Source organism: Pollachius pollachius, assembly GCF_949987615.1.
Source record: "Pollachius pollachius genome assembly, chromosome: 2".
NCBI lineage: Eukaryota > Metazoa > Chordata > Actinopteri > Gadiformes > Gadidae > Pollachius > Pollachius pollachius.
Window position 1 is genome coordinate 33,111,404 of NC_136935.1, and position 19,766 is coordinate 33,131,169.

The 19,766-nt window shown below is 47.1% G+C and overlaps 2 protein-coding genes across 2 annotated transcripts; one reads left to right on the forward strand and one right to left on the reverse strand.

The window, feature by feature from the left end:
• Positions 1-874: 874 nt before the first annotated feature.
• LOC307070727 (leucine-rich repeat LGI family member 2-like) lies at positions 875-3,887 on the reverse strand (the record flags this gene model as incomplete). The annotated part of the gene is made up of 8 exons (XM_079729340.1): positions 875-1,713; positions 1,830-1,994; positions 2,301-2,470; positions 2,898-2,969; positions 3,087-3,158; positions 3,265-3,336; positions 3,502-3,573; positions 3,712-3,887. The coding sequence occupies 8 exons, from the start codon at positions 3,885-3,887 to the stop codon at positions 875-877; spliced, it is 1,638 nt and encodes a 545-aa protein (XP_079585466.1).
• Positions 3,888-8,186: 4,299 nt separating this feature from the next.
• Positions 8,187-12,554, forward strand: LOC307071486 (uncharacterized protein C4orf54-like; the record flags this gene model as incomplete). The annotated part of the gene is made up of 1 exon (XM_079730474.1): positions 8,187-12,554. The coding sequence occupies one exon, from the start codon at positions 8,187-8,189 to the stop codon at positions 12,552-12,554; it is 4,368 nt and encodes a 1,455-aa protein (XP_079586600.1).
• Between the last annotated feature and the right edge of the window lie 7,212 nt (positions 12,555-19,766).

A 19,766-nucleotide genomic window follows, 5' to 3' on the forward strand; every position in this document is an offset into this window, starting at 1 on the left:
TTAAAGACGTTTCAAAATAGATTTTTATTTTTTGGGAGAAACTACAGTGTGCATCCTGTTAATAGAATAGGAATACAAATGTAACATACACTAAGGCACAATTTTTTTTTTTTTACAACGTTTTATTGTTTATTTCACCCAGTTACATTGATCACATTCATCATTTGGGGATTATAAATATACAAAGAAACGACATAATCATGTTCTCAATCTTGTATCTGACTTTGACATACATATTGCATAGTAATAGTCAATAGATTAGTAAGACATACATTTCTGCTATTAAGGAATATTAGGCACTCAGTTTTTTCTAAAAGCGTAACATACATATTCTTATTGCATTATTGCTAATACATGTACGATTTGCCGGTATTATTCACATATAGTTTGGAAAGCACAGTATTTCATTCTGGTATGTATTATACACAAGGCATGTTGTTAGGCATGTAGAAAGCTATAGATGTTGTTATGAGCCAGTTTTACAAACGTCCCTGGACGTCAGTATTCCAAAAGATTTTGGATCACATATTTGTAATACATCTCAAAAATGTGATCATAAAAGGATATTTTTGTTATTGAGATCATCTCTTGTTTTAATACCCATGCATTTCATGTTTAGATTTTTCAAGTCACATATAATGCAATTAAAAACAAAGTTTCAAGTTGTATGTTCACTCTATAAGTCTGCAATAATACTCGATAGAAGTGCAAGAATAACCCAGGAAACCTGCCTCAACATTCACCTTGGTCTAAAAAAAGCATGTTATTGTGTCGCATTAAGCAAAAGTATTTCAACTCCCAACTCTCTTTTGACCCCCTGGGAGTTCAAACAGTCATAATCATAGTATCAACGTCCCGCCAAAGCCGCTCCGCCCTACAGACTCAAGTCTACGACGACGTGCTCAAACACCATGGACTTCCCCTTGAAGCTGGAGGAGAAGATGAAGGTCCGCCTGTCGGTGTTCACCACGGTGAAGGAGCGCGGCGATTGCACGTAGATGTCCTTGAACTTCACGAAGCGCTGGCTCTCGGCGTCCCACAGGAAGATCTGCGTGAAGGAGAAGTCGCTGCCCAGGGCTAGGTAGCGGCGTTCCCCGAAGGCGAAGGGCTGGAGCAGCATGGCCCCGCGGGACGGCAGCGCCTGCACCTCGGTGAACTGCTTGCTGCTCCACTTCAGCACCCTGGAGTCCCCGATGTAGCAGGTCAAGGCCAGGTAGGTGTCGCTGCCGCCCACGCGGAACGCCTGCACCGCCAGCACCTCGTCCACCACGGGGACCTCGCCGTGGGGCATGAACTTCAGGGTGCTTTTGTTCCACACGTAGATGACGGGCGCCTGGGAGCGGCTGGAGATGATGAGGTAGGACTTGCCGTCCAGCTGGACAAACTCGGCATCAGTGTCGCGGAACCACTCGTGGAGGAACTGGTAGGAGAAGAAGCCGGTCTCATTGCGCTCGGGCTGGTCCATCCACTTGTACAGCGTGGAGATGCCTGCCTTGGAGCTGTCCACGATGACAAAGTACCAGTCGCCGTCCATCTGGAAGACCTCGATGTCGTTGGGCTTGGAGATGTTGAACACCTCGATGGTCTGGAACATGGTGAACTTGTTCTGCCCGGCTTCGAACTTGTAGATGTGGGAGCCGCCGAAGAGCTGTGTGACCAGGATCAGCACGTGGTCCTCGATCACCACCGACTTGCAGCCCACCACCGATTTCCCTGCGGAGAACACGACAGGATAGTAAAGTAAGAATTTACTATAAGAATGAAGTTAGCAGAGTAAGGAATAGCCCTGTGTGTAAGCCAATATGCTATGATTAGGCTTTCTTTAGAACCTGTAATGTTATCAAATTTTCTGAAGTTCATTTCGATGTGGTCCCATTCCATGACCACACAGCTGTTGGAGTAAGGCGCCGCCATGGCAACATAGATGTCCTCTTTAGAGGAGAAGATGTCCGCCGACATCGATTGGATGGGGATAGCCTGGTGACGGATGAAGTCTAAGAAATGCACGAAAAAGGCAAAAACAGAGAAAGTAGTTTACATTATCTTAACCTTTACTTTCTACATTTAGTCTTGCAGCAATTTACTCCATTAGCCAATCTATCAAAAATAAGTTTTCTTGAGAATAAAACTCTCTTTTCCACATAAATCGTTCCAATCTGGTCTACATATTTGGTCAATACTAAATCCATATGCTTGAAACGTTTCATTTCTAAATAAGAAGATTACGCATACCTAAGTGTGTGTGCACGCTTGTGTAGATGCGTGATTGCGTGTGGATGTGTGTGCGTCCACGGGGTCACCTGTGGAGATACACTCTCCGGGGGGGAGCGGCAGGTCATTGAGCTTCTTGCCCTTCATGTCCCCGGGGCCGGAGCAGAGGACGTCGGAGGCGGTGGCGTTGGTGTTCTTCAGCCAGACCATCAGCCACCGGGTCTCACAGTTACACTGGAAGGAGTTCCCCCGTAGGTCCCTGGGGGGAGGGGGCACAGTGACCTCTCAGGGTTAGTACATCTCACCAAGCTCTGCTCTAATAATAGCCTGAGCGACATCGCGATATAGGATAGCATGTTATACTGCGGTTTACGGTATTATAGTATAGAATAGTATAGTGGTGTTTTCCTTTATTATAATTAATTATGTATTTCACTCATATCAGCAAAAAGGGAGATGGTTAAGTGGGGAGCAACAGAGAGAGAGATAGAGAGAGAGAGAGAGAGAGAGAGAGAGAGAGAGAGAGAGAGAGAGAGAAAGAGAGAGAGAGAGAGAGAGAGAGAGAGAGAGAGAGAGAGAGAGAGAGAGAGAGAGAGAGAGAGAGAGAGAGAGGGTAGGTAACCTAAAGCATGGCATAACAAATGCTGATGGTTGAGTTCCTGCTGCAGTGAAAAGTGCTGACTCACAGTTCCAGCAGGGAATCCAAGTCAAAGAAGAGATCTCTTGGCAAGAAAGTCATTCCGTTATTGGCCAGGGATCTAAAACAAAACAATCGATTGGCCAGAGCAGCATACGTTCTTTTATATTGATACTGTTAGCCTTTTCACTGCACAGTGAGGAAAAGTGCATTATGGAAGTGAAGACCACAAACTTACAAATGGGTGAGATCCCGTAGACCTCTTAAGGCATATTTGGTGATGGTTTCAATCTTGTTTCCTTCAATAAATCTAACAAACAAATACATGGCATTCTTAGGCAGAAGTACTGCACCGTCATTACAGATTTTACAGACTTGCATTTTCTCCTCAAGATAATGGACTGTAGTTTACTTACAAATATTCAAGACGAGAAAGCCCAGAAAAGGCGTCATCTTTTATTGTGGTCAAAGAATTAGAATTGAGAAGTCTGCAGAAGAAGAAGAAGCATTTTAATCACCGTCATCAACAACAGACATGGTATAAACTACTACAAACATGTCACATTTTGTGTTTTTTTTATTTCCGGAATGGGCATGTCTTCCATCTATAAAGTTGTAATACTGCCTAACCCAATTAAAAAGTAACAACTTACAGCAGCTGAAGGGATGGCATGAGAGCGAAAAGCCCTTCTGTGAGTTCAGCAATAGAGCCATTCACCATGCTCCTGTGTGTGAGAAATAACACACCGGAGACAATACATAACTCATGCTGTTCACATGGAATAGACTGCATTTCAGCAGTTTTCCAATGCAACAAATGGTGCACCGCATCAATATTAGGATAAAAAGTTTGCTATACTTACAAAGAATTGATATCAGTCGGAATGGTTCGAGGCATTGCCGTTGTGCCAACGCAGATGATGGTATCCTTGGAGCAGGAGCATCCTGAAGGGCATTTGAAATTCCTCTTAGAATTAACCGCTAGATTAAAACCCATGAGGAGAAAACTCATCAATAGCCATTGTTTGAGGAACGCCATGATGCAAATGTGGGTGTATTGTTAGGAATAGTGTCCGGAATGTAAACCGCTCCAAGCTCGCTGTGTTTTGGCGACGGCTACATGGAGTGCAGCAGACGCCTGCTACTGGAAACCCGGAGTTGCAGTTTCATCCCGGAAGGCTACGTAGGCTATTCTCCAACAACATCCAACAGCACTCACACAAAAATACTTCCAACACCGACAATCACATCATCGTTATAAAGGAAAGATCAGTGAAACGTGCGCTGTCATTAAACTCAACGCTGCCCTGATGAGGGAGTGGACGTATTTGAGCACGGTGACGACATGCTGGGTCACTTCAGCACCATGGAGAGTTTAAAGGAATGAATTATTCCATGGGCATCGTGATGCTGTTCGCCATTAGCCGAAGATGGGGTCACTTAATGCAACTACTATTTAGGCTGCGACATGCAGCCCTTTGGAACGGACTGCATCAAGTTGCAGCTTATGTTATTACATAGAGGGTATTCAATTTGGAACAAATCCATCTACAATTACATCAAAGAACAAGTATGTGTGTGTGTGTGTGTGTGTGTGTGTGTGTGTGTGTGTGTGTGTGTGTGTGTGTGTGTGTGTGTGTCTTGCTGTCTGTCCGTGTCTCTGTCAACCCGTCCGCCAGTCAGTCTGCCTTGTAACTATTTAATACAGCATTACATCATGGTTTTAGGAAGCTGTTATTAATATAGGCCACTAGAGGGGGCTGGATTAAAATATTTCGGAGCCAGGAACCAGAACCCCATTTTGAGCATGCTCGACTATTTTTAATGTTGTTACTGAAATAGTGTGGTTAATGTAGTTTTAATCTGAGGTGATGATGCAACCCCCTTTATGAAAATAGTTGTCCCCCTTCTTAAGATCTCCTCATCTTGACCTTCACCTAACCTAATTGGACAGTCGCCTACTTAATTAACCATTTGCTGAAATGAAGCATTACCACCACCACCGTGTCATAGCATTAGTTTAGTTGACCCAGAAGATGAGTCTAGCCTTTTCAGCTTCAGCTACTACAAAACATTCAAACTATCACCAAACTTAACTGTAACTATGTTCATTATAACCGACTCCAATTAGTTTTGTTGGACCTTGTTTACTAATTAATTGTGCCATTTTATGTCATTATAGAAAGACGTTGTTGAGTTTGACAGCAGTGGCAATTTCTGATGTGAGACTTGGCAAAACGTTTTCATTAAGCTAACCTTTACGGTAAAATCTATATTAAATGTACATATACAGTAACATATATGTACGTTGCTTATGTATTTTACAGTAGGCCTACTACAACTCTCTTAAGTCAGGAGTATCACCAACAAAAAATCCCATGATGCATTCTGATGTCCTATACTGTACAACGTTCTATATTGGTTATAATGTTGATCAGGGTTTTTGGTTATGGTGTTTGACTCCTGGCCATATCACCCATTCCACAGACAATACTGGTCCCAGTGGTTGTTCTCGCTGCCACTAACAAGCTGTTGACCTTTGCCAGGGCATCAGTCATCTATGAGCATGAGCGTAACCAAATACACGCTACCAGCGGCAGCAACTGTACATGTCTGCCATTGCTGGCATAATTCATGACGGTTCGGCAGGCTGCATTGCTGTTTTTAGGCTAGAGTGTCCCTGAAACACTCGCGACACGTGCAAGCTGAGACGCCACTATGCTACACTCACTGCTATCTTTTTCCTGCTAATGAATAAACCTGTTATTGAGAAACTACTGACGGGTGAGAAAACTTAATATGCAGCCTACTGTACATGACTGCCAACTTATATAAACATTGTCTATATCCGTCTCTGTCTGACTGGCTATATCTGTCTGTCTATCTATCTGTCGGTCCGTCTCAATATCTATCAATTCATCAATCTCTTTATCTATCTATCTGTCTGTCTGCCCTTATGTATCCGTCTGCCTGTCCGTCCCATTGATAGCCAGTACCTTGAAGGTGGAGTAACATAACCCGTCCAAGGCAGAAAAGCGCCTGCTGCCAGCTATGCGCCATGCATCCAACCCTTCCTGAGTGAATCGTCAGGATGGCTCTCTAATGCCCCTCCACTGCGGCGCGAGTTCACAGGTGACACTTTCAAACGCAACCGTGACCCCCAACTGTCGAGTGTGGTGGGGTGGGTGGGGGGGCGTTTGGTTCCTGGTGACTGCCTCACAGCAGGTGTTGGATCCCTCACTGGGTCTCTGGTTCCCTCGAGCAGCGTCCTGCGTCGTCTCCAGAGTCGGTGTCGGAGTCCCCCCCGCGCGGTGATACGCGCCGCTATATTCTCCCTTTTCCATGGAACATAAACATATTATGGTTACGGATCATACGATAGTTGCGTGCATGCGACCTGTCCTCGCGTATTAAATATACACGCTTGATTTATGGTCAAGAGTTGTGGAAACTTGGCTGCGAGGGTATCAATGGCTTATGTATGCTTGACTTGGAAAATAAAAAGGGATGGTTTGGGGGATTTAAACATTAAGTCACTACATGTCGGAGTACTCTGATTCAACCTGGGAGAGAGATAGCGAGATAGAGATTGATAAAAGAGAGAGAGGGGCGCAGTGAGACAGACAGAGAGAGCGAGAGTGAGAGTGAGAGAGCTAAAAGGAAAGAGAGTGGCAGGCAGAGAGAGAGAGAGAGAGTGAGAGAGAGGTAGAGGGAGAGAGATACTGGGAAGAAGCTACACATGGTTTAGGTTTTGATTAATGCGGACGTGATTAAACACCTTCTGGTTTAATACAGCTCCCATAAGTAACCGATCCTCACATTCTCCATGACTGCTGCCCCCATTTTAAATAGCTACCTAAATGTATCATCTTTGTGGAGGTAATTCAAACCTGTACGCATTTACATTTTGGTAGTGAGAGAGAGAGACAGAGAGAGAGAGTGTGTGTGTGTGTGTGTGTGTGTGTGTGTGTGTGTGTGTGTGTGTGTGTGTGTGTGTGTGTGTGTTAGGGGGAGAGAGCAGTGGCTAAAATTTATACAATCAATCATTGCATAAATTGTAAGACATAGAGAAAGGCTTCTACTTTCTGTAGTGTGCTGCCGGAGGACTTGTTTCAAAGAAATTTGTCCCTGTCTTTAATCCCTGCCCTTGTGTGCTTCTAAACATGCTCAACATAAAACATAGCACACGTATCAAATAAATCCAACATTGTAGTAAAAATCGCAAAATTATTAGGCCACAAGATAACTACAGCACAATAGTTTTGATAGTTGACACGTCATTCATCATGGCCGAAAACAACTCACTGGGACTATTTGAAGATGGAAAAAGGATCAAAGACTGTGTGTGTATTTGCGCATGTGTGTGTGTATGTGCGTGTTTATTTGTGTGTGCGTGTGTCTGTGTGTGTATTTGTGTGTGCGTCTGTCTGTGTGTGTGTGTCTGTGTGTGTATTTGTGTGTATGTGCGTGTGTTTATTTGTGTGTGTGTGTTTGTGTGTGTGTGTGTGTGTGCGTCTGTCTGTGTGTGTATTTGTGTGTGTGTGTCTGTGTGTGTATTTGTGTGTTTGTGTGTGTGTGTGTGTGTGTGTGTGTGTGTGCGTGCGTGTGGTTGTGCTTGCTTGTGTGCTCGGGGGATGAGGGTGGGGTATTTTGACACATTATTTATATGGAAGACAGATTACATTGGCTCCCTATGTCCTGGGGAGACATGTGTGTGTGAGACCAGGGACATCTGATGTTCTGGCCTCTCACCAGAGCATTCCAGAACTGTATGCCCTGCAGAGTGTGTTCCCTCTGCATGGACCGTGAAACCCAGTAGACGATACATATGAGCGAGATGATTTAATTATACTCTTGGGAAGGTGATGATTTCGTCACCAGCTAGCCCCTTGTATAGGACTGCCACGCAGAGGGCTGCACTCCATACCGTCTCACATGTTCAGAAAAGGTTTCTAAACTGGGAAGAGAAAGTGGACGCGGAAAAGGAGCTGTTCTTCCCCAAAAGGTGCTGATCGTGTTTTGGCGCTTGGCATTTTGCATTTTGAAACTCAAAATGCAAAACTTATAAAAATACTTCGATGTTTGAAAAACTTTACATTTCCACAACAAAATATTTTTAGTGAAACAAATATTCCCTACCCCCCTTTCCCTCTTTCCTCCAGTCTCTTCAACTCCTCTCTCTCTCTCTTTCTCTCTCGCCCCCTGTCTGTGCATCACCCAGCCCCTCCCCCCTCCTCCGTCTCTCCCATCGGCCACTCAGGCTCGCGCGAGCAGAGACTCCCGTCCCGTGTCAGGATAACATCGTTAACAGAGACCACCTGACGGTAAGGCAAGACAGATGGACGCAGTGGAGAAAACTCTCACTTACAGAGATGACACCGTGCTGTACGGAAAGCGGCTCCCAACGGACCAGAACAAGTACCCCCCAAAGACCCAACCGGACGAGCCCAATTATGTGGATTTGGTTGACATGAAATCGGATGGCACAAAACCCGTTCAAGGGACTTTTCCCGGGGAAGCCGACCAGCGTGACTTTATCCAACGAGATATATGCACATTGGCACCGAATGATTTCCCCGGCAAGGGTGTCTGTGATTGCAAAGTGAATGCAGAGGATTTCCCAGGAGAATATTTCCAGGACCGGTGGTTCGACATGACGGTCACCGGCGAGGTCGCCGAGGAAGCGCGGTTACCTGGGGGGAACGGTCCGGACACCAACACGGAGCCGGGGGGGACCGCGCTGCCCCGAAAGGAACACGACACGCGCGGTGGCAGCGAAAGTATTTGTAGCAGAAGTGATGACATGGAATACACGGATATGTACTTGAACAGCAAAACGGAGTCGGACCACGACGACGAGAGCGAGGGGCTGTCGGAGCCCCACGAGCCCGAGCAGGTGGAGGACGAGTCCCACTACATCACCACGCACGAGATCCAGCTCACCGAGCTAGACCACGACGTGGACTACGACCACCACGGAAGAGGGGACTGCGAGGACGACAACCTGGTGTACACGTTCGTGGACTACGCTCTGTTCGAGAGCGACGAGACCCAGGGAGACAGCGGCGGCATGGGGATAAAAAACAAGACGATGCTGAACATTACGCACGAGTACAAAGGAGCCGCGGCGGACGCGGGGCGGGAGAGCGACTCGGACAACAGCTCGGACGAGAGCGTGTTTAAAAACGAGTGCGTGAACACGCATCAGGAAAGGCTGATTCACTTGTCGATCAAACCCGCGGCCAGGAACACGGAGGAAAGCTCGGACAACTTCTCAGCCAATGGGAACGCGTGCGGGCACGTCCAGCCGGCGCCGTACCGAGGCCGCTTTCTGACAAACATTAACCCGCGAGGGTGTGATTTTATCCCCGCTCCGGGACGACAGCATCTCGCCACCAAACTGCGGTGGAAAGATGTCAACTCCAGCGGTGCGTCGAGTTCCATCAGCGAGCTGGACGACGCCGACAAGGAGGTGCGTAATTTAACGTCCAAGACGTTCCGCAGCCTGGCCTGTCCTTATTTTGATGCTATCAATATGAGCACTTCCAGTGAGTCCTCAATGTCGGAATACGGGCTGGGGCTCAACAAGTGGTCCGCTTTTGTCAACTTAAACCACGGTAATATCTCACAGCAAACCGAACGCGGGGTCTTTGCGCACAAGAGTTCCAGCGCCATGTTCGCACTGAACAACGCCGCTGACAGTAAGAATAATGAGAGCAACCCGAAGACTCCAAAAACCAAGTATTACGCGGCTAACAAAAACGAAGCACTTTCTAAACAAGTTTCTTCGTCCTCCAACATAACACAAGCAGAACAACCCCAGAGTGGTGACGTTTTCACGTTAACGGAAACGATTAACTTCCAGGTCGAAGCGGAGTTACCAGAAAGTACGAGACAGTCCAAAAGTTTTAAAGGTGTGCACGGGTCGTCTCGCACCAAAGAGGGCGTGGCGAAGGGAAACACTCAAAAGCGTGCAACGTTTGCGTCGAGTCACTTGAAAAATGTTATTTCCAAAAAAATGCAATTTGAAAGTGATCGCCAACTAGAAAGGGGCGACTTTGCCTCACGTTCTCCGTGCTCACAATGCAGAGAACAGGAACACAGTCAGGGGAGAGGGCTGCACAGGCAGTCCTCAGAGTCAGGCTCAGAGTTCACCGTCAACTCTCTCGACGAAATTGGTTATGAAGGCATGAGGCTTCATTCCTGCGAGACCAGAGAAGATGAGAAAAAAACCCATTTCCCAGAGAGGGGGGGCATTGAGAACCCTGATCCGTTGGAACCCCACAAAGCTGGGCTCAACCACAGCCAGTGTAGCGCCTTCACGTTACTAAAAGGTGAGGTGGAGGCTCAAAAGGCACCTCAGGGTGCCCATGACACCGCCTCCGCCACAGCAACTACAGAGAAGGAAGCCCCAGATGGCAGCGGTGTCGGAAACAAACTGTCCCATCTTTTTGTTTCGAGCTCCCTCCTTCTTTCAAAGGAGAAAGACTCAGAAGAGCGGGACCCGTCAGGGGCCACCACGCAGAGCGGCCAAGAGCCCGTTGTGTACCGAAAAGAAGAGGACAAGAGGGTCGCCAAACCGCCCGAGATAAAGATACGCTTGAGGGCCGCAAAGGAAAACAAAAGTCACATGCTGAATATTGCTAACCTCTTAACCCCTGAAATAAGCAGCACGGTGAAAACACTGAAGACGGCTGGGTACTCTAGGCTCCAGGTGCTCTCCGCCCCGGACCACATGCCTCACTTCACCGTCCGCGACGTCAGGGAGAACAAGTGTAAGCTCCAGGCCCCCATCTATCACGTCAGAGACGTGCGCAAGTTGGTGAAAAGTTCCTATGGGTTTGTTTCCGCCGATAACGCCGATAACAGGTGCCCTGCCTCCGCGGCAGCAGCAGCAGAGGGGTCCGAGGACACGGGCAAAAGAAACTCGATCAAACACGTGTCCCCCTCTCCGATCTTCATCAAATGCAACTCGGTGAAAACAAACAGTGACGGCAAACCGGATCCGGCTACGGTGGAACCATCGCCACCCAGACCGCCGGAGGCCAGCCGGTTCTCCCCCAGGGGGGAGGGTTCCTCCTCACACTGGTCCGCCCGCAAGGGGACCCCCGCCGCGGCCAAGCCTCCTCACCTCGACCAGCCGAGACAGGACAGACAGACGGGGGACGGCGGGGAGAGGAGGAGCGACCCCAAGGTGCCCAACCAGGCGGCGCTGGAGAAGCTGCGGGCGGCGGTGAAGACCATGGAGCAGCTGTACGTGTTCGACCGGAACGAGTGGAAGCGCAAGGGCCACGCCCCGCAGCCCGTCAGCAACAGCCACGTCCTGTCCCTCATCGCCGGCGAGGAGCATGACGCCGAGGAGGTCTCCGCGGCAACCGGGGGCTGGCGGTCAGGGGAGCCCGACGCGACCACGGGTGGCCGGGCGAATCCGTCGATGTTCAAAACCGGAAGAGAAAAAGAGAGCAAGGGCATCGTTTACGTCCCCGTGAACAGAGATCCCGTCAGGGCGCAACCGCAGCTGAGCAAGACCTACTGTAAGAAGAGCGTGCTCCACCTGGACCCCGGCAAGAGGCAGAGTCAGGACCTCCCCCCGAGTGCTCTGTCCCAGGCCTCCTGCACCCTCAAGAGCGCCAAGACGCAGGGGGCTCCGCAGTTACTAAAGACAGCGGCTCCTAAAGACCGGAGGCAGGTAGGGCAGGTGAGGGCTGCCGACAGCGGAGCCACGGTGACGCCGCCCAACGTAGACCCCGGGAACTACCTGACCATACCCAGACAAGGGTACACCAGCGAGATCAAACTGCTGCCCCCACCGCCCAACGCCACGGGCGATTCCACTGCCGCCCAGCCCCAGACGGTGGGTTCAACCAGCTCCCCGCTGGTCCTGCAGACCACCCAGCCCCACCACGTGGAGTGTTCGTCCGCGTCCATCTTCCACCACCACCACCATCACCACTCCCTGGCACCGCCAGCCCCAGTGCCGCCTCAGCCCCATCTGCTCCGCCTCTCTCCCTCCGCCTCCCCCCCCTCCCCCGGCGGCGGCGAGCGGCCCCCCGCCCCGCAGACCCAGCGCAAGATGCTGCTGGACCTGACCACAGGCTTCTACTACCTGGTGGACACGCCCCTGCAGCCCGCCACCAAGCGGCTCTTCGACCCGGAGACGGGCCGCTACGTGGACGTGCCCATGTCCCACACCCCCGTCACACCCATCCCTCTGTCACCGCTGACGCTCAGCCCCGGGGTCTACACCCCCACCTACATGATGTGCCCCGGGCCGATCCCCCCCTCGCCTGTCCACGCCGACACCCCCGGCCTCCCAGAGGCGGGCCACACCGGCGGGCCGTCGATCCCGCCCACGCCGTCCTCGTCATCCTCGTCCCGCCTGAAGCCCGGCCGGCAGCAGGAAGCGGGCGCGGGGGGATCTGAGAGTCCGTATTACAGCGCCACCGGGGAGGCCACAGACGAGCATGTGCCCACCCCCACACGCGTTAACGTGCCGGACCCCAGGGGCACGCACCTGCCCACGCTTCGACTTCCCGGGCCAGCGTCGGCGATGGTGGGACGTGTCGTCGGCCGGGGCGGCGGCATGGCCAGCGCCCAGAGGAAGCCAGTTATCAGCATCACAAGTCAACAACAACAGGGCCCCAGAATCATCGCCCCGCCCTCCTTCGACGGGACCACCATGAGCTTTGTGGTGGAGCACCGGTGAGGCTGCCAGAGAACACATGTGAGTCCCCCTTAATGTGTGATGTATGCAGCTAACTCTATGGATTAATGTGTAACGTACAAAGTGTGACAGGAGCGACATCACCACCTCTCCGCTGCCTATATTGTTGTGCAGGCAGCCTAAAGTAGACCACCGCCATCACACACAGCGTCCTGTCTGTGTGTAACCTTGAGTCAATTTTGAGTGTATAGTCTATGCTATTGTAATGCACCCTCCTCCTGACTGAGGCTTACAGGCTGAGACGTAATTACCTCGGGGCTGAGGTCACATAGATCATATCAGCTCAGATGATTGGCCCGCTCACTTTGTGGTCCATGTTTGGAAGAGACTCTTTAGAGGCGAGCCGAGATGGGAGAGGAATGGATGGGGGCCAAGCTAGGTGATGCTAGTGTCAGTAGCCAGCTATGTCTGTTGGATGCTTTTGGGGGAGATTGGGTGGAGTCCTTGTGTTTGTGTGTGAGAGATTGGTGTGTGTGTGTGTGTGTGTGTGTGTGTGTGTGTGTGTGTTTGTGTGTGTGTGTGTGTGTGTGTGTGTGTGTATGTGTGTGTGTGTGTGTGTGTCTGCACGTGCACGTGTGTGTGTGTGTATGTGTGTGTGTGTGTGTGCGTGCGCGTTAGGAGGGATGTAGGTGTTAATAGACATGCAGCATTTTCCTGACAGGTAACCTGACTCTGTTGAACTTTGGCTGGGCTTGCTGGGGGAGATAGTATTTTCAAGCATGTCCAGAAGCTGGTCAGTTTGGTTCCCTTTTCTCTGCGTGGTTTATTAATGGTATTCAAGTCTCTCACAGCTAAAGTGTTGCAAGCGGAGATTGATTCCTTGATCGTGGAGGTTGTGTGTCAGAATGTGTGTTGCCTGAGTTAAGACCTCTGGCAGTTTGTCTGTCCATCAAATGTCAATCTTCCAGTCCGTCTGGTTGGAAAATAGATTTAGATAGAATTGGAGAAGAGTATATTTATCTACAATGAACGGTTCAATATTTTATCTTTATATGTTTGTTTTTTACAATTAAAGTACAATTAAATTATTATATCTGTATGGATTTTACATTAAATTATAAATTATGTTTTGATTGTACAATAATAATTGGGTGGTTAGCAGTGTCATTAGCAGGAGTAGCAGATCATATTAGATGAATGCACATGAGCGAGCCAGACAGAAAAAAAATATATTGTTATTAACGTTTATTAAGGTTTTGTAACGTTTATTAATGTTTGTATGTTTGCATGTTCTGATGTTTGTATATAATATATACAAACATGCAAACATACATATTATGTATGTATGTATGTTGGTATGTATGTATGTACATATGTTTGTATGTTCATATGTATGTACTGTATGTATGTTTGTATGTTTGTATGTATGGTTGTATGTTTGTATGTATGTGTATATGTTTGTATGTTTGTATGTATGTTTGTATGTTTGTTTGTATGTATGTTTATATGTTCTAAACAACCATTCTCCTTATTGCCTTCCCTCTTGGTGCGTGTTTTGCGGAGGACCCAAGATTGAGTCAAATGGGAAGTTGATTGGATGAGTAGTTCTCGAGAAAGCAGCTTTAGAGGCCAAGCAATCGGCCCGTTCAGAACAGCATCAATCTGATCGGGCATTGCACTAGTAGGCTATTATTAATGATGCAAGAAGAGATTTTGAAATATTTTTCACTGCCACAAATAGGATGAAGAGGATCTTTGTATGAATGTTAATCTTCATCCTATTTGTGGTAATACAAGAAAATACCTGCATACAATAGATACAGCCAACTGGTCATTCACAGCCACAGTGTCAGGCGGGAGCAACTGTCCTGGGAGGGGTCCGTGTCAGCTGAGAGAGGCTGAGGCAGGCCTAAACATAGGGACTGGTAGTAGTGTAACGGGGGAGGGAGAGAGGGAAAGGGGAGAGAGAGAGAGAGAGAGAGAGAGAGAGAGAGAGAGGGGTGGGGGTAGAGAGAGGGGGGGAGAGGGGAGGAAAGAGAGGATTGGGGTAGAGAGATGGGGGAGAGGGGAGAGGGTAGGAGAGAGAGAGTTGGGGAGGAGAGGGGAGGAGAGAGAGAGAGAGAAGGAGAATAGAGAAGGAAGGAAGGAAGAACAGTAAAGAAAGTGAGGAATTGTCTTTGCGCAGATGGATGTGTGAGTCTGCATTCGTTTGTGCGCTGATGGTACGAGTATGTGAAACTTAAATCCCTGTGGGTGCATACATACGTATGTATGTGTCCGTCTGTCTGTCTGTGTGTGTGGGTGTCCGTCTGTGTCCGTCTGTGTGTGTGTGTGTGTGTGTGTGTGTGTGTGTGTGTGTGTGCCTACGTGCGTTGCGTCTGTGTGCGTGAGTGTTGATCCGCTGGGGCTCTACTGTCTGTTGACTTAGCCGGGGCCGGCCCTGGTGGAGCGGGTTATTGTGGGCGGAGCCTCGGCAGGTGGGCGTGGCCAGGAGCGGCGATGCTCAGGCAGGGAAAGGTCAGGCAATGGGAAGGTATTTGTTGTGCTGATGCCGGGCGAGGACAGCTGCTGCCAGGGATCAGTGCTGCTGCTGGCCGGGCTTGGGGCCGGCCTGGAAGGCGGGGAGGGGGTGGGCAACTTTTTATAGCCCCCCCCTTGCCCCCACCACCCCCTCGGGTTCTTCGTGGAGAAGGGGGTTTGGGGGGGGGCCCAGACGGGCCGTTCCCTTGTGTTGGGTCTGTGGTTGTGTTGAGACGGTGGGACGGTTGCTGTTTGGTTCTGAGGAGGCAGAAGGGGGACCTTCGCTGGATTACCTTGATGCATACTTATTGTTTTTATGACGGTTGGGTTTGATTAAGCGCAAACCTGAATATTATCAACTCATTAATCAATTTGGAAATGTGCTGTGTTGTTTTTCCCACCACATAAAAACTGAATTTGTTTATGAACTTGTTATTTAACAACCACAACGGTTTTGTGTCATAATATATCTATCTATATATATATAGATATATATATACTGTATATAGATAAGACCTCAATTAAGTGTTTCATCCATCGTCCCCCAACCACGTATCAACCGGCTACGTTTTGATTGGCTGGAGGTATGAAACTGAATTTCAGGATCATTTTGTAGCACAACTGGCTTTACCATTCATTCAATTCTAATGAAGTATTCAACCAGCCTGCATGTGTGTCCTCTGCACTGCATCAGTGTCATGTTGTAAAGCTAGCACTGCTGCATCCTTCACGTGTGTCAGCCCTACTTTGGCCTTGACCAGAAGGGTTTGTTTCCACTCCTTTCTGCATTTAGCACTCATGAACTCCTCAGGAAACCGAACGTGGCCTTGAGTCAAGTGTTAGGCCTACAGACAGAGCCAACGGTATGATGAGGGTCTATTTGTAATTTAGTGTCACCACCAACACCAAGTTTTTAACGTTGATAATAGTGCAAATGTGAGGGCTTTTATCAGTGGGCCATTGGCTCAATCATCAGCGTGTCACCTCTGTCGGCGACAGGAAGAGACCAAACAGAATTTTCTTACATGAGAATCAATGCAGCATCTAACCGGTCGCATTGATTCTCAACCTTACCTTTTCTTTACGTTGTAATAAAGCCCTAATAGGCCGGGAACCTACTTGCGTAAATGAGGCTGCACTGTTATGGCATACATTCCTCATTTGTTATTCATCTATGGGCATTCATGAACAGGAACTCAATGTGTCCACTGCTACTCATTATGTGCTCATTGCTATGATGGCGACTGACGGAATGACTCCGTAATACACTAGTGAGTCAGCAGTCCGTGGGAACAATGCTGAAGAAGTAATGTGATCCCTCCCCAGGGTTAAAGGTCACATCATCACATTCATCTCATTAGTCATAATGCCCTGTAGGTCAACAATGCAGTGATTTAATCAAAGTGTGTATTTGGGGCTATGGCACACAGTCTTAGAGCATCATTTAGGGTTAGTATGTAAGTGGTGTGTAAATAATAATAGTATATTTAAAAGCTTTAAATAACGTTTTACAAAGTGCTTTACAAAGAATAAAAAAACTTCAAAACACAGACACAGAATATAGAAAACAAATACAACAGCATAAATACAATGAGATGACATTAAAGACCAGACCACAGATTTAAAGGCAGAAAATGTGACCCTGAACTCACTTTTAAAGTCTATAAAATGCCTTTTTATGTTTCCCCTTTAACACAGATTTTCTCATCCTTTCTTTACAGTTTCGGACGTCTCCTCTGAAAAAAAGAAAAGACTATTCATTTGGCGTCCATTCAACCAACCGCCAATCAGAACGCCAACCTCCAAGTCATGTTATCAGACCGCCCCCCCTCCCCCTCTCATCAACCATACCTTCAACCTCTAACGTCCCCATGCTCTGTGTCCCCCCCACTACATTCTGTAGGGTAAGGTTATAATAGGCCGCCCCCTGTCTGTGTGTCCTGCTATATAGAAGCTGCTTGGTCGAGTTTTCTACTCAGCTGTTCGTCTCTCACCTAGCCGTACACACACACACACACACACACACACACACACACACACACACACACACACACACACACACACACATACATACAGACACACATACACACACACATACATTGGGTCACTGTGCGATGTCAGTTCAAAAGGAAACAAAGGGACCACTTGTCTGCATTGCACAATTATTTTGTATTTTGTACATTTCAAGAACAGAAAGATGAGCGTGCCAAACCGACGTCGCTGTGTGTCCTGTATTGAACCGGCGTGACGTCCTTCCTCCAATTACCTTTATGTTGGCCATCAAGGGCCGAAGCACGTTCCTACTTTCTACTTGAAGTACATGCACACCCCTTGGTGTTCTGTGTCATGAAAAGCTGCTAATACCTGCACCACTGGGCATGATGAACATGTGACGTTGGACGCACCGTCCCCCTGACGCCCACAATTGTTGTCATGGCGACGAGAGGAGAAGAAGAAGACAACGAAGAAACGCACTCAGGCGTGTTGCCGTGGCCACGCAGAGCTGGGACTCTTGTTGAGAGACGTTCTCATATGCGTATATGTATCTATATAGATCTATATGTATATATATATATATGTATATCAGTAATGCTCGACGTGTTTTGAGCCGGCCTGCGGTAAAGACATGGAGGGGACGGCCTCCTCTATTGGCGTGCTGCAGTGCTTGATCCCGTGCCCACGAGGGGCACTGGGACGGGGCGGCCGCGAGGTGTGCTGTCTGTGTGAATGTGTGAAGGTGTTTGTAGTTGGAAGAGTTATGCGTGGCATTCTGGCACGTACACATGCAAATACACAGGGGAGTCGGGTTACCCCGCTGGAGAAAGGAGCCACGCAGTATCAAACGCAGGGAGGGATGGGTGTTTCAGGGTGTTTCTGTGTGTGTGTGTGTGTGTGTGTGTGTGTGTGTGTGTGTGTGTGTGTGTGTGTGTGTGTGTATGTGTGTCTAAATGTACAATGTGTGAACATGCGTTAGGTCATTGAACCTTTTAATCTTGACGATCTATCCATTGACAATCGTATTGTCTGTAGGTTTGAAGCAAGTCGAAGCACGCTAAAATGATCGACTGCTATAAATTCTGATGGCGTTTTGTAAATAAACGACTTGTGTAGAAGCATATTATGTCAGTGATTTGACTTGTTTCCTTTTAAAGTGATTACTCGCAATAGTGCAATAACAGATCCCTGTGTCGTTTATAGTTTTATTCTGTTTTATTAACTATCAGTCCGTTATGTTCATTCAGATTGCTATAAGGTTAGCGTGTTTAACATAAACCATGATAGGTGTTTGGATCTGCTGGTCAGCCCATCTATCTTAATTCTTCAAATTGTTATTTTGCCAAAACGTACTCGCAGAGATATTAAATATTTGTTATGGTGCAGTTATTCGGACATGGCCAGTCCTATATTTGACTCCTCGATCCATAATATATATCAATAAATTGTAATTTAAAATTGGATGTATGATTATATTCCTTGACTAATACAATAATTTAAATTTACTTCCATATTAAACTGTACTCGTCCCATTGCCATTGAAGAGCAGCACAAATTATTTCGTGTATTTAAAACGTGAGAGAAAAAATGGTGATAGTAAAACAAAAGAATGACTAAAGTATTCTCAGACGTGAAATCTGAGCCCAAAAAAGTTTAGTGTAGAGTCAAAATATACACTAGTATAACTCATATTATACTAGTTTCATACTAGTTTCATTTAATTATTTATTATATGTAATTCCATTGTGCAAACCTCACTTTAAGCTGCATAGTGAATCTCTTTCCTTTAAGATGAAAAAAGGAATCCTAAATGTATTATTTTTGTTTCTTTATAGATACTTTATAGACAGATGTAAATCATATTTACATCTAGTATTTTGTCACCAGCAAATACAAACTAATTAAAAATAATGACAGCAAAAACATAGCAGTAGCACAATATGGACCTATGCTGTTCAGCTGAGACCGAAATATCCATATTCGTATTACTTTCCCACAAAACATGCCAAACACTTGGATAGTTTTCAACCTATGTTCTTTTGAACATACTCAAGAGGACAATATCAAAACCAAAAAATAAAAAAGATCTGCTTGTTTTTGATAAAATTTGAAAAGAAAACTGAAAGTAGTTGAATGTGAGATGGCCCGAGCATGGTTTGTACATGTGGAGTTATGGTATGGACTACAGATGGCCCTGATGGAGGTGTGAGTATATGCAGATGATACATGAATGTGGATTGCTTCCCCAAAGAGAGAGAACGAGAGAGACTTGGGAAGACAGATAGACTAAAGGAAGTTTTTGTATATGTACAAGAAAGTGATATTTGGCATACTGGGGGCCTGACAAGCCAACAGCTGTTTGAAATAAAATCTAAATGCAGGTCAACTGAATGTTCTGTGTCCATTTGTGTTGAGGCAATCATCAAATGCCTTAGTTCAGCTATGTATGCCTACCTATTCAATGATCTTCAAAGCAGATACAGATACAGACAGTGGTCTAAGGTTGAATGGCCTGAAAGAAAAGCAAATTAAGTAATACTTGAAAAGTAAATATATATCAAAATCTAAATATATATATATAAACATATATCAAAATCAAAACCCTTCAAGGTTTTATACACACCCATTCATCAGGCATTTAAATTAAAATGAATACACAAAGTAAACCTTTATGCATACTAAATGCCTAAAGGGTATAGCTTAAAGACGACATGGTTGAATTTAACCTTCAAATGTGTC